This window comes from Lipotes vexillifer, unplaced genomic scaffold, assembly GCF_000442215.2.
Source record: "Lipotes vexillifer unplaced genomic scaffold, Lipotes_vexillifer_v1.1 scaffold1074, whole genome shotgun sequence".
In the NCBI taxonomy this organism is placed as follows: Eukaryota; Metazoa; Chordata; class Mammalia; order Artiodactyla; family Lipotidae; genus Lipotes; species Lipotes vexillifer.
The window spans coordinates 337,986-351,420 of NW_006775781.1; the positions used below are offsets into that span (position 1 = coordinate 337,986).

General features: G+C 37.1%; 1 protein-coding gene across 3 annotated transcripts; it reads right to left on the reverse strand.

The window, feature by feature from the left end:
- Window positions 1–515: 515 nt before the first annotated feature.
- RANBP6 (RAN binding protein 6) lies at window positions 516–5,159 on the reverse strand. Of its 3 annotated transcripts, none has more exons than XM_007450217.1 (2): window positions 4,992–5,159; window positions 516–3,876 (listed from the first exon to the last, which is right to left on the reverse strand). In XM_007450217.1, the coding sequence occupies exons 1-2, from the start codon at window positions 5,125–5,127 to the stop codon at window positions 3,806–3,808; spliced, it is 207 nt and encodes a 68-aa protein (XP_007450279.1). In that variant the 5' UTR covers window positions 5,128–5,159; the 3' UTR covers window positions 516–3,805. The 3 variants fall into 3 exon arrangements, with proteins under 3 accessions (XP_007450279.1, XP_007450277.1, XP_007450278.1); XM_007450216.1 differs by having other exon boundaries at window positions 539–3,876; window positions 4,933–5,159; XM_007450215.1 differs by having other exon boundaries at window positions 524–5,153.
- Between the last annotated feature and the right edge of the window lie 8,276 nt (window positions 5,160–13,435).

The following is a 13,435-nucleotide window of genomic DNA, read 5'->3' on the forward strand; positions in this document are numbered from 1 at the left end:
GTAGGGAATTGCTAGAAATGTTTACCAAGGGCTTCTTAATTAAGGGATACTAATTAAGATAAAGAGGTGCAGGTGAGTAGAAGAAACCTCAGCTATAGGTCATGGAGAGGCCAAATTGACTGAGATCTTAGCTAGTATGAAAATAGAATCAGGTGCTTGAACTTTTAGAATATAGATAAGTAAGAAGAAAAACTGCCTTTTCATCCCACCATCCAGAGAAAACCTCTATTACAGTAATATCAATACTTTGTAGTGGGGTTTTTCTATTTATTCATCTATACTTTAAAATTTTATCTTAAATAAACTTAAAATTGTGACTATACTGTACCTAATGTCCTTTTCTTTTTTCTCTCATTAACAATAAATAATTGTAGGGAATGTACAAGAATTGCATATCTAAAATCTCAACTTCATATCTGTCCACAATGGCCTAGATGGCCTGCTCATGAACTTGTAGGAGGTGAAACAGAGATTCTAATGTAAAAGGAATTCCAAACCATAAAAAAGAACACAGCAGAAGTAAAAACACCAACAGCAATAACAGCTACCATTTATTAAGCACTTACTAAGTCTTGAATATTTACTAAATATGTTACATAGACAGTACTCATAATAGCCCCAGGAAATCCTGACAGATGTATTTGTTCTTAAATTTTGGATTAATAACTTGCTGAGTAGAAAGGTTTTTTTCTACCCTACAAAAAGCCTGACATTAAAGACCAACATTGCAATTAATATAATTAACCCTAGATTTACAGAACTGTTTTCTTACAATGTATACCTACTGCTAAATAACTTCTCAAAGCTGTTTTCTTTTTCTTGTGTAAAGATTAAATTAATTTTGCTTCCCTTTCATGATCACAATAGAATTCTCTTTAATGCTACTATATAATCTATTAAGAACTTCTCCAAAATAGAAATCTATTTAAGCCCCACTTTGAATCAGGGCTTCTCTTCTTGTTGAACTGCTTTGCAGGAAAAAATGGCATACATACACAATGCAATATTCTGCTCAAATACATAACACTGATTGACTCCCACAAATATTATTTACTATTTGTCAAACACTGTGTTACAGTATGTTACATGCTACCAATGTTAGATGTACCAGGATGCGCTTTTCAGTAACTATGGTCCTTAGAGTCCTGGATAACTTGAAAAAAAAGGGACTGGTCTAAGACTTCAAAGTTTTAACTCTCAGCTGAACACTTTGGGAACTAGAATATGGATATATCTCAGTCTCAGAAGGACATTATTAAAAAGTTCATATGTATTACGGAGAAAACTTCCCACATCCATTGTAATATCTCAACTCTCTTTTCCAATTTCAGCATCCTCCCATTACTATGAAAACTAGGAGTATTATCAAGGAGGAATAAGCCTGCCACTATATTCTTCACCCACAATTCCAAAGATGTTTGTCCTGGAAGTTCTCCTATCCCATCTTTGTGAGCTCTTAGCATCTTGTGGTAGGCAGCATGACATCTTGACACCAAGTATACTGCTTGCCCAGCATCAATAATTCAGACAAACAGCAACAATTTATATACTTCACATCAACTACAGGAAAGGTGACAAACATTTTAAGACAACAGAAGCACAGGTTATCACCAAGGTCTGTGTTTAAGAGATAAAACATGCAAGGTAAACAGAGGCTATAACACTGACTAATCCTGGAGAAACATGGGGAAGGCATATAAACTGCTTAGCAGGAAGAGAACAGTTCTCTCAATCATAATGGAATCCACTCACAAAACTTGTACAGAGTTACTTTTATGGTGGATGATATTCAAGTAATATTAAGGTGCTTCAGGCAAAATTTAGCAACTCCTGTAAGGCTTCCTGCTGCTCATCATCAAGCTGGGAAATGCATTCCAACCATAATTCTTCAGAAGTCTGTACCTGACGCACGACATTAGCTAGGCGTTTGGCACAAGGATCTTCATAGTTAATAGTCTCATTCATTTTTCCTTCTGCAATTACACTGATTATTTTTGGAAGATTGGAATTATTTGGACCAAGTACAACTGGGTGGTTACTTTCAATTAAGTCACAGAGAAAACTCAAAGTCTGAATAGCTTCCTCTTTATCCTCATGCAATGGAAGCCATGACAACCAGTGTGGAAGAACTTCATCTACATTTACACAGTTAGGCTTAAACCTCAAAATCTTGCCTACTGCTGAGATACAGTTCTCTGTAGCAATGACATTTTTTTTGGTTTTGGAATTTGCACACTTAATAACTTTTACCAGCAGCGGAACAGCTTCTGAACATAAAGAACGATAATCATCTCCACCAAACTGTGCCATAACACCCAGGCCATAAGCAGCAGCTTGCCTGACTTCAGGGTTGTTGTCTCGCATATTTAGTAGCATTGGCCACCGAAAATATTCTACATATTTAAATGAGGTTGGACTACAGTGTTCTATGATATCATCAAATATGCACAATCCCCACTGTCTGTCTGGCCATGGCCTATTAGAACAAATTAGATTTACAATTAATGGAAGCAGCTGTTCAAACCACGGTAAAATCTTTTCCTTGTAAGTACTAAATAATGAGTGCAAAATATCTGATACTTTGGTCAGAATATAAACATCACATTCATCCTCATCTTGCAGAGACATTTCAACCTGTTGGTCATAGTTTTCTTCCTGTCTTTTAACCTGTCTCAGTTCTTGGTTTTTAAAGTGCCCTTCAAGTTTTGCTTTCAGTATTTCTCCCAGTTCTTCCAACTGTTCATCATTGAGGCACCCATCTCCCATTACTTCAATGGACTTTGCAAAAGAATTCATTATTTCTGAGAGTACATCTGTATCAGGTTCGGTCCCAATAGCCTTGATTAAAGGATCACATATGAAATGCCACATCTGTGCAAGATACTCTGGGCCATGAATTCTTGCACATTCCAGGAGAAAAGGCATGGACTCTGCTGCTGCCACTCGAACATTGTCATGGAAATAAAATTTCAGTAAAGGAACCATCAGTTTTACAACTTGTTCTGTGTATTCCATGAATCCTTCCCTTAACTCCTTAGCATAATAAACCAACATCTGGCAAGCAGTTGCTTTTGCTTCAAGCCCTGAAGTCTTAATTCCAAAACTCTGCTGGTCTCCAAGATTTACAAACTGCCATCCATCATCATCACTCATATTCTCCACATCTTGTGTGTCTAAGAGAGCAACGTCAGGTTTAGCTGAAGCAGTCTTAATAAGAGGCTCAATAACCAGTGGAAGGTACTGTTGAAAATCATTTCCAAGAATTTTACACATTCTGGCCCATGCTGAAATGATGTAAGAGGTCTGAGGGTCATCATCTTCCATATTATTTAAGTCTGATTGTGTTTTTAACAACAGTTGCATCACATTTGCTGCATCTTGCATAAATTTTTCCTTCCCAACAGCAAGACCAACATGGCTAATGCATTCGATAGTTTTTCCTTTCAGAAGTTTGAGTTCCTTTTGAACAGCAAGCTCAACAATATGCTTTAGTGAGGGCATAAATATATCATAGTATGGAACAAATTTTTCTTCTATTGTATCTGCAACTGAGGCAATGGCTGTCACAAGCTGTTCCAAGGCCAACTTAGTTCCATTGCGAATCAACTCTTGAAGTTTAATCACCAAGATGGAATGTAGATTTCTCACCATACTATCCAAATATAGAACTAGCAATGATTTGGGGCAGTCTTCAATAAAAATAATAAGCGCAGAAGCTGCATGTGACTGCACACGCTGATTACCTTGATTTTCCATGGTACGCAAGAGAGCTGCAATCACCGTTTCATGGAATTTCTTTTGGAAGTTAGGTGCAAAATCTGTAGCCATCTGTCCAAGTGTAGTACAGGCTGCAGCCCTCACCCTTGGATGAGGATCCTGAAGAAAAAGCAAAACAGAGTTAACTGTTTCGTCTAGAATTGATTCCATTTGCTGATGGCATCCTTCTCCAATAGCAGATAAGGCCATTAATCCAGCATGTCGATATTTCCAGTCAGGGCTCTGAAGCATCTGCATGATATGCTCCTTAGTCATTGGTAAAACAAGTTTTCCACCGAGCCCACAAGCCAGTCTGTCTAGTGCACTCTCAGCAGCAACTGCATTGCTGTCAAAATCATCTTCTTCCATTTCATCAGCATTTACCCAGTCCTCATCATCTTGTAGATCAACCATCATTGCCAATATATGAGGAACTGCCTGTGCAATAATATTTGTATGTTTTTTCAACATTGGGGTTGCAGTTTCAGACAAGGTCACTATTACTTCAAGAGCCAGCTGGCGTTGCAGATTACTAAGTCTAGAGTCTCCACATAACTTTAGACTCAATTGCAGAGTATCTTCTAAATAAGGACCCAAATATTTAGGTACAGTATCTGCAATCTCAACAAGGGATTCTAGCACTGAATCATCATCCTGGTAGCATGAATCATTCACAGCCTGTAAGATTCCAGGAAGCAAGTCTGCAAAGTCTTTGAAAAGAGCAATATTATTCTCATTAGCAAGTACAAATGCAGCTGCAGCTCTAGCAGATAATGTCCTGGTTGCTGGATGTTCTTGATCTTGAATACACTGGTCCAACAACCGTTTGATGATATCCAAATCGTGCCGATCTTGGGTCCCAAAAATCCCAGGAAAGTGCCAGAAAACGTGAAGTGCAACTTCCCACAGAACCACATTTTTAGAGTAGATTGAATCAACAAGGAACTTCAGACCTTCGGGCCAGTGGTTAGTGCCATCCTCATCTATCAAATTCCTGGCCAGCACTGCAAAAATATCACAAAGTTTTTTCCTCATACTAGCATGGGTTTCTAACTTAACAGCCAGTATCAGTTCAATCTTGACGTCCCTCTGAACATCAGAAGGCAGATTTGGATAGACTTCCTCAAACCCAGAGGACAAAAGCCGTCGTAGCAGGGCGGCAGCCATTTGTCTCACCTCATAACCTGCTCTTCTATTTCTGACGGCATCTAAGAGGAATGTAGTCTTACACAGACCTGGGATATTTTCATAGATTTCCTCTGCTTGTCTCCGCACCATACAGCTTGGATTGATGAGGTTCTTCAGAAGCTGGTAAAACTCTTGCTTTCCCGACACGGTCGCCGGTACTCCGGCAGACCCGCACGCCGCCATCGCGTTCTGTCAAAGCGACCGCGACGGGGCAGTAGGGCGGGGGTCTGCGGCTCGAAGCAGTGACGTCAACGAGGCGCCGGCGGGGATGGGCGGGAGCGCTCATTCCTCCCCTGCCTGGCCCTCGGTCTGGGCTCTGGGAAGGTGGGAGCGAGGGTCGCTCTCCATCAGTTTTCCGATCAGATGAAAATGTACCTACCGAGGAGAAAGAAAATGAAAGAAAAGTATGATATTGATTGTATTAGCATGGGATTATGGATGATTTTTTTTCGCCTTTTCTTTATTTCTTAACTATCTCTATTGTTACACTGATAATTTTAAAACAGAGAGTACTCCTTGAAAAGCCGCTAAGTGAAAGAAGACGATCACAAAAGGCCACATGTATGATTCCCTTTATATGAAAGGGCTTAAATAGGAAAATCCATACAGAAAGTAGATTAGTGTTTGGCAATGGCTAAGGGGAAGGGAGATAGAGAATTACGGCTGTCAGGGGGGTTCTTTCTGGGTGATGAAAATATTGTAGAATTGATTGTGGTGATAGTTGCACAACTCTGTGATTATACTCAAAACTATTGAATTGTACAATTTAGATTGGTGAATTGTATGGTATGTGAATAATACCTCAATAAAGCTGTTCATCAAATAAGTACAATAAAAGATAAAGACAATGATTACTACCCCACTATTAGGTGCGCAGACTCAGGTGTGTGTCGTAATCACTTGGCCTGTGGATTATAATAAAGAATGAGAAGGACAACTGAGTAAAGTATGATGAAAAGTGACCTGGGCTAGTAATCAGGAGACTAGAATTCTGGTCTTGTCTCTAAACTGATTTTGTATCCCTGGTCATGTCACTCAAGATTTTCTTTGCAAACTGTAAAATGCCTTTACAGTTTTTCTTTTAGTAGGAAGCTGCTGAGATTATTCTAAGAAATAAATGCCCCCAAGGCTAAATATTGTTTCTTTAATTCAAGCAGGTGTGTCAATCAAAAACAATGATCATTCCTCTAACAATGATTAGATCTTACTTCTGTATTGGCACCTTGCCATTCTGTCATTTTGACCATTATACAGGTTTGCAAGGTTGGTAAGATAGGTATAATACTAATTTTAGGTGAGAAATGGAAACTCAGGGCTGACTTTTGATGGATGAATCTTTATTAACTATTTGAAGAAAGAGAAGAAGTTTCTAAGTAAAGGGAAGAGCTGTATTCAAATGCAGAAAGGTCTGAGAACCTAGTGTGATGAGTTCTGTCAGTACTTTTTGCTGGAGCATTGGGTATGGGACTTAAGGGTCTTGGGGATGACATAGGAGGCAGTAAGGAGGAAGACAAGAGTTATATAGAGGCCAGATCATGAAGAGTCTTATATTCCATGTTAAGAAATTTGGCTTTTTTTTCCCCCAAAGGTAAAGAGGAGCCTTTTAAGGATTTTACTCAAGGCTGTGAAATAATCCATTTTAAGAAAGATTACTTTGATGGCAATGCAAAAACTGAAGTGTGAAGACTGGAGGCATTTAGGAGGACAATAACCTAGTTCAGTTACACTGAAAGTCTAAATCACAGCAGTGGTGGAGGGAAAGAAAAGAGGGCAAGGATTGCAGGTCTTAAGAAGTCATATCAATAGCAACGTAGAGGGGAAGGAGAAGCCTAGGAAATCTCCCCAAGTTTTGGCCTGGGCATCTTGTTGGAGGTGCTGCAATTTACCTATTTCTTTACCTACACATGTATAAAGGACAGAATTAATGCAGACCAAAAGACTGCTAACTCTTTCTGGAGGAAAAAGAGGCTTCCCTAAGAAGGTGAGTCCCCAAATCCTTTTTGTTCTCTAGTTGCTCCCACACTCTATGGTGATGGTCATTGTTACAACAGTAAGAGTTAAACTGAATCCATTTTAGGAAAAATATTTATGTTCTTTTATTTTAGAAAAACATACACAGATTTAAAATCTTAAGGTACTTCCTCTCTAGCTTGCATAATTCTATTCTATTTACCTTTTGCATTGTTATTTCCCTTTTCCCCCCGCCTAAGAAGCACACATAATAACCAAGATTTCAAGACTGGACTTGAAGACTTGGTTAGAGTTGAACAACTTTATGAAATTTTGTAATTAAAACTGGCTTTTAAAATACTTTGCACTGTTGAGAGGCCATTTAAGAATGTTTCCATTAGGTGACTCAACAGCAGACAATTCGAGTGTTTATTAGCAGCTCACTAAGTGAAGAAAGTGCAAAATAAGTTGCAAATTTCTTCCAAGATCTGAGAGATTTAGAGTCAAATGAGGGGGGTAGAATTAAATTAGACATAGGGGGTAGAATTAAATTGGACATACTTGACATTTTTTCAAGAATAATCCAGAATAAATAAAAATACAGAAAACAAAAAATACTATGAACGCTCCTACCGATCTAAGATGGAACAATATGAATATCAAAAAGAATAATGCCTTCGATGGATTAAAAAAACTTTAAATATATCAACAGAAGTTCTGAGTTTCTAATACTAACAAAAGCCACCAACGCATTGATCATCTTTGGAAGATGCTAAGTCACCAACTGAAAATTGATAAAGAGGAATAATCAAGATTTTTCCTGCCTTTTCTGTACAAACTGTATTTCAGGATAACCAAATAGTTATCCACTTCTTCTTGATAGAATTCCAGACAAAAAGAGCACAAAAATGCTAAAATCAGAAAATTGCTGTGTTGTAACCCCAAGTGAAATAATGAATGTAGGTAACAGTAACCAATGGATGCTAAAACCATTAAATGAAACATTGATTGGGAAATTAATAATAGAGGGATAAGGATGAAACCACCCGAAGCTCCTGATTAATCTTAATATTCTTAAAAGTGGGATAAATCAGAAGTGTCATTTACATGTTGTCTTTCGGCTTCACATTCATACTTTCTCTAATTTGCTCTCTGATTCTGAGGTTAGGCTCTGGAAGCAAAATTTCTCCTTTCTCAGCTGGGTCCCTGATAATTTCCACCAATAGGAGCTGCTAGAGATCGGAGGATAGAAAAGGGACAGAAAAGAGATTGATCCTTCTTGTTTTACCTTTGCTTGTCTGGATTGCCCTAGCAGTGGCCCTTCCTCCTGGTGACAGCAATTTCCTCCCTCTTGCAGCCCAATCTCTTCTCTCTGCAGGTATACCCACAGTAGTCTGGGGGCACTCCTTCCTCAGAGGTTTCAGCCATAGCTCTGAACTCAAAGATACCAGTTCTGTTTTGTTCCTTCAGCTTTAGGGATAGTAGCAGGTCCTTCAGTTACCATCTTTTGATTACCTCAGTGCTATTTATTCACGCCTTCAGGTCTCTCACACCTGTGTGACCAATCTCTTAAATCTCCTCTTGAAGTACTTAGTGTGGTTTCTATTTTCCCACCTGGAACTTGACTCATTCATATACCGGGCATTAAGTGATGCAAAAACTGCAAAGTATTTTTATCTTAAATCAGGTTTATTAAGGTATAACTCATGTGCAATAAAATTCACCAATTATAAGTGCTTAATTAGGTAAGTTTTGACAGTCAAGTAACCATGACCACAATCATATATAGAATATTTTCATTACCCCAAAAAGTTCCTTTGGGTCCCTCAGTAGACAATCTCCTTTCCGCACCCCTGGCTCTAAGCAACTACTAATCCGATTTCTGTTGCTATAGCTTTGTCTCTTCTAGAATTTCATATAAATGGAATTATTCAGTATGAAGCTTTTTGTGTCTGGCTGCTTTTACTTTGCACAATGCTTCTGACATTCGTCCACTCTGTTGCATGTTTGTTCCTTTTTATTCCATCATATGAATACACCACAATTTGCTTATGCATTCACCAATCGACAGACATTTGGGTTGTTCCCAGTTTTAGGCTATTATGAATAAAGCTCTTATGAATGTATGAGTACAAGTTCTTGTGGGAAAATATGTTTTCATGTCTCTCGACAAATACTAGGAGTGAAATGGCTTGGTCAAATAGTAAGTGTAGGTTTATAAGAAACTGTCAAATGCTTTCCAAAGTGGATGTACTATTTTGCATTCTGACTGAAATATATGAAAGTGCCATTAGCTCCACATCCTTGTCAGCATGTGGGATTATCAGTCTTTTAAGTTTTAGTCATTCCAGTGAGCATGTCTTGGTATCTGATTGTGATTTTAGTTTGCATTTCCCTAAATACTAACAGTGTGGATTATCTTTTCATGTGTTTATTTGCCATTTGTGTATCTTCTTTGGTGAGGTCTTTGTTCAAATCTTTTACCCATTTTTCAAAAAATCTAATTTTTTTGTCCTCTTGCTATTGAGTTTCAAAAGTTCTTTAAATATTCTGGATACGAGTCCCTTATCAGATGTATGCTTTCAAATATTTTCTCCTTATCTCTTTCTTAACCATGCTTTTTAAAAATCAAAAGTTATTAGTTTTGTTGAAGTTCAATTTATCACTTAAAAAATTTTAAGGTTTCTGCTTTTTATGTCCTATTTAAGAAATCTTTACCCAACTCAGGTTCACAGAGATTTCCTCTAATGTTTTCTTCTATAAGTTTTATAGTTTTAAGTTTAAAGATTTTACATTTAGATCTAGGATCTATTTCAAGTTGATTTTTGTATATGGTATGAGGCATGGGCACAAGTTCATTTCTTTTTGCATATGAGTTTATAGATGTTCCACTTTTATCCCACTGATTTGCCATCTTTGTTGAATATTAATTGACCATATACATGTAGTCTTATTTCTGAACCTTCTATTCTGTTCTATTAATCTATATGTGTATCCTTATTCCGATGCCGCACTGACTGTATTGATTACTATAGCTTTACAATAAATCTTGAACCCAAGTAGTTATAGTCAGTGATTCTAAAGATCACTGAACACTGTAATTTTTAGAAAGTACTCTCTAGCCTTTAGTAAGCTTAAGATATTTTTAACCTAATTAAAGTCCATACATATTTGTGAATTTGAGTATAATTGGGAACTTTTTGCAATCTATACACATTGTGCATTTAAAAATTAAATAATGGACCAGAAAAAATGAGAAACAAATTTCTTCTTTATTTTTTTTCAATGTAAACTTATTGATTTAGAATAATACCTCAACTTTTTCACCCAGATCATCTCCCTCCCCTCCAAAAAATAGCTGAAGAGAAAGGTATTTCTGACACTTTGGGCTGTAACCTGAAGCAGCTTATGTTTTAACTTAAAATTTGAATGCAAATATGATGTTCCAGTTGCTAATATTTTCAGGTTTTTTCATATGAAATTGTTTTCTCTATAAGCTTTCCATTTCCTTCATTTATTCAACAAATATTTAATGAGTACCTACTATGTTCCAGGCACTGTGCTAGGACACTGGGGATACAATAGTGAATAAAACAGAATGCCTACCTTCATGAAGTTTACAATCTACTTTGGAACTCCTGAGCTTATGCCAGGAGGACCAGCCATGTTTAACCTGTGGTTTTATGGATTTCTCAGCATATTACCCCTTACATCCAAGTATATGAGAAGCACAGTAGTAAAACACTGTTATCATCTTTAAGAATTGCATGGCAATAATTCAGAATATTAAAAGTTGAATAAAAACATCATGAATTGGAGGGAACAGAAAACTTACTATGTGAATACTGAACTCACTTCTTTACCACATGGTTGAAAATATGTACATTAGTACTTGCAGGTATTAATTGATTTAATTTCATAACAAATAAAGGAGGATACAGATAGATTAAAAAATTTTTTTAAATACAGATTAAATAACTGAGAGGAAAGTTATAATAATGATGGAGGATATCAACCATCCAGACATTTCATGTCATTTTGTTCTCCTAAAATTAGAATGTTTGGCTCCAACTCCCAGGGTTAGACAGAACCCAGCAGAAACAATGCCCAGGGCGGAGTGGTGAAGAATGAGAAAAGAACGAAAGTAGGAATCAGATTGGGCCCCACTACTCCAAGCAATTAATTATAAACTATATTAGCTGTAATTTTAATAAAAAAGACCAAGCAGACATATTAAACTAAACATATTATCTTACAAAGATAAAACACTCAGAAGAGTGTCTCTTTTATACTGCTACTACTACTACTATTATGGTTATAAGAATGAAAATATATCTGATTAATTAGATACAATATTTTGTACAGTTTCTTGTATAATAGGCAAAATATAAATTATAAAAAGGACCTGTCCCACTGGGTAGTATACTTGGTAAGATCATCTTGAAAGATGACAAAGCATTTTTATCTGCATTTTCAGTTGGTGTGAGAGGTAATCCTGACTTTTTAAGTAAGTTTCAGAAGTTGTACAGTCAGGAAGAAGTTATAATAATAATGATATAATAAAGAATAAATTATTTTTCCATTGAATTAGAACTCTTGTTAGTGTAAAACTGTTATTAGTGTACTGATCTGTTTTGTAGCCATTATAACATTTTGCCTAATTTATCACTGTGTGTCTACTTTTAAAAATTTATGAAAATCTGATATATTAGAATTATGAAGAGTCTAATTGGTTAAACTTGTGCTAGGGTGACCAATCATCCTGGTCTGCCTAAGACTGGGGTTTCTTGGAATGAGGAGTTTCAGTTCCAGCACAGTCCCAGGCAAAGTGGAACAGTTTGCCTAACTTTCAATCACTTTTTAAGTATTGGAAAAATGTCATTTGTAAAAAGTCATTAACTATAAAGGTTAAATTAGATTCAAGTTAAGCACTTTTGACAATAATCCTTTATAAGTGATGCTATGTACTTCATATGCATTTCATTAAGTATACATAATGTTTGGTTGTCCTACAGTTATTGTTACTAAGCTTTAAGTAGTGACTGCCTGATCTCTCCATTTTGTTTTTCCCGTTGAGACAAATAAGTTATCTTTGGGGTAATACTTTGACAACCTTCAAACTCTCCTAGCCTAAATCAGATATTTCATCAGGAGTGGGGAAAAGGTAACTATTCTTCTAATTCCATCATTTCTTCTATGTTTGTAAGCTGGCATTTTTCTGTAATAAAGAGCTCTCCCTCATGACTTGAGGCTCTTTGGCAACTGTGAAGGAGTGCTTAAGTCTTTCTCATTAATTATCAATTTTCAGAGTAGGGAGGTGAGTAATAGCCACCTCCAATCATGACAAATACAGTTGGTTTGTTATGTTTTGTTTGGCTTCTGTTTTTTGAATTGTCAAGAGCTGTGAAGAATCTGAAATTTTACGCTACTTCAAAGCTAACAAGTTAGCCTGCCATAGTTTCATGGATGATAGTAAAAGATATGAGACGCTGCATCAGAGACAAAAAATAATTTGTTACTCATGGCAACAGCAGCAGTCAGAGTATCAGCATTTTTCCCTGGTTCCCAACTCCCAATTCCTACAGCATGATGCAAAGAGGGATAGATGCCAGCTATACACATCAAGGACTGTGTTACAGGAGGGAAACGCTGAGCTTAGATTACAAATCTTTTATAATGGACAGTAAAGCTGACTGCTTTTTCTCCAGGGGGGGACATTATCTTTTTATTCTGGATAGTAATCATGCTTGCCCTTTGCTCCAGAGGGAGACATTATCTCTGTCTTCCAAGGCTATTCACTACACAAGCGTACTTAATAATATAGTCCAGAATGTCTTTGCTCACAAGATGTGCAGAAATATGAGAGACCATGGGTATAGTTATGTGCTGGTTGTTCTCCATTGCTCCCCTCCCTCCTTACATTCTCTGCTCTTTTCTGTAGCCCAGGAGGCTGACATCTACAGACTGCATTACTCAGGCTCCCTTGCTCTCCGTCTTCTGGTTGAATTGGCTTATGAGAGGCACTAGCAAGAGACTGGGAAGAGGTGGCATAGGGTATTTAGTCCCCATCTCTCTTCCCCGTTCTCACCCCACCTTGAGGCAGTCCTGGTACAGGCTGCATTCTACTGATACAATTCTTATAAGGAGGCCCTTTTTTCCAGGCTGCAAACTCTCTGTAGGTTCATTCTCTCCCATACCCCCTTTAGGCCTAAATATGGTAAAAGTGTATAAACGTTCCTAGACCCTGTGCTTTGTTATGTTCTCTTAACCTTGCTCACATTTTTGTAAACAATCCTTTCAGCACACTCTCTTCTGTAACACTTTCTAAATATGTTTTCTGTTTCCTGCCAAGATCTTGATAAGAATTCATAGATTCAATTAATTTTAAAAGAGAAAAAAACTAAAATTAATAAAACCAAGGATTAGAAAGGTAGTTTAACAAAAAAAGAGACTTTTTAATTTAATTTAATTTTATTTTATTTTGGCTGTGCCACGCAGCTTGTGGGATCTTAGTTGCCTGATCAGGGATTGAACCTGGGCC

Coding starts and splice junctions, on each gene's coding strand:
- RANBP6 (XM_007450215.1), bottom strand. CDS start 5,127: ATGGCGGCGTGCGGGTCTGCCGGAGTACCGGCGACCGTGTCGGGAAAG.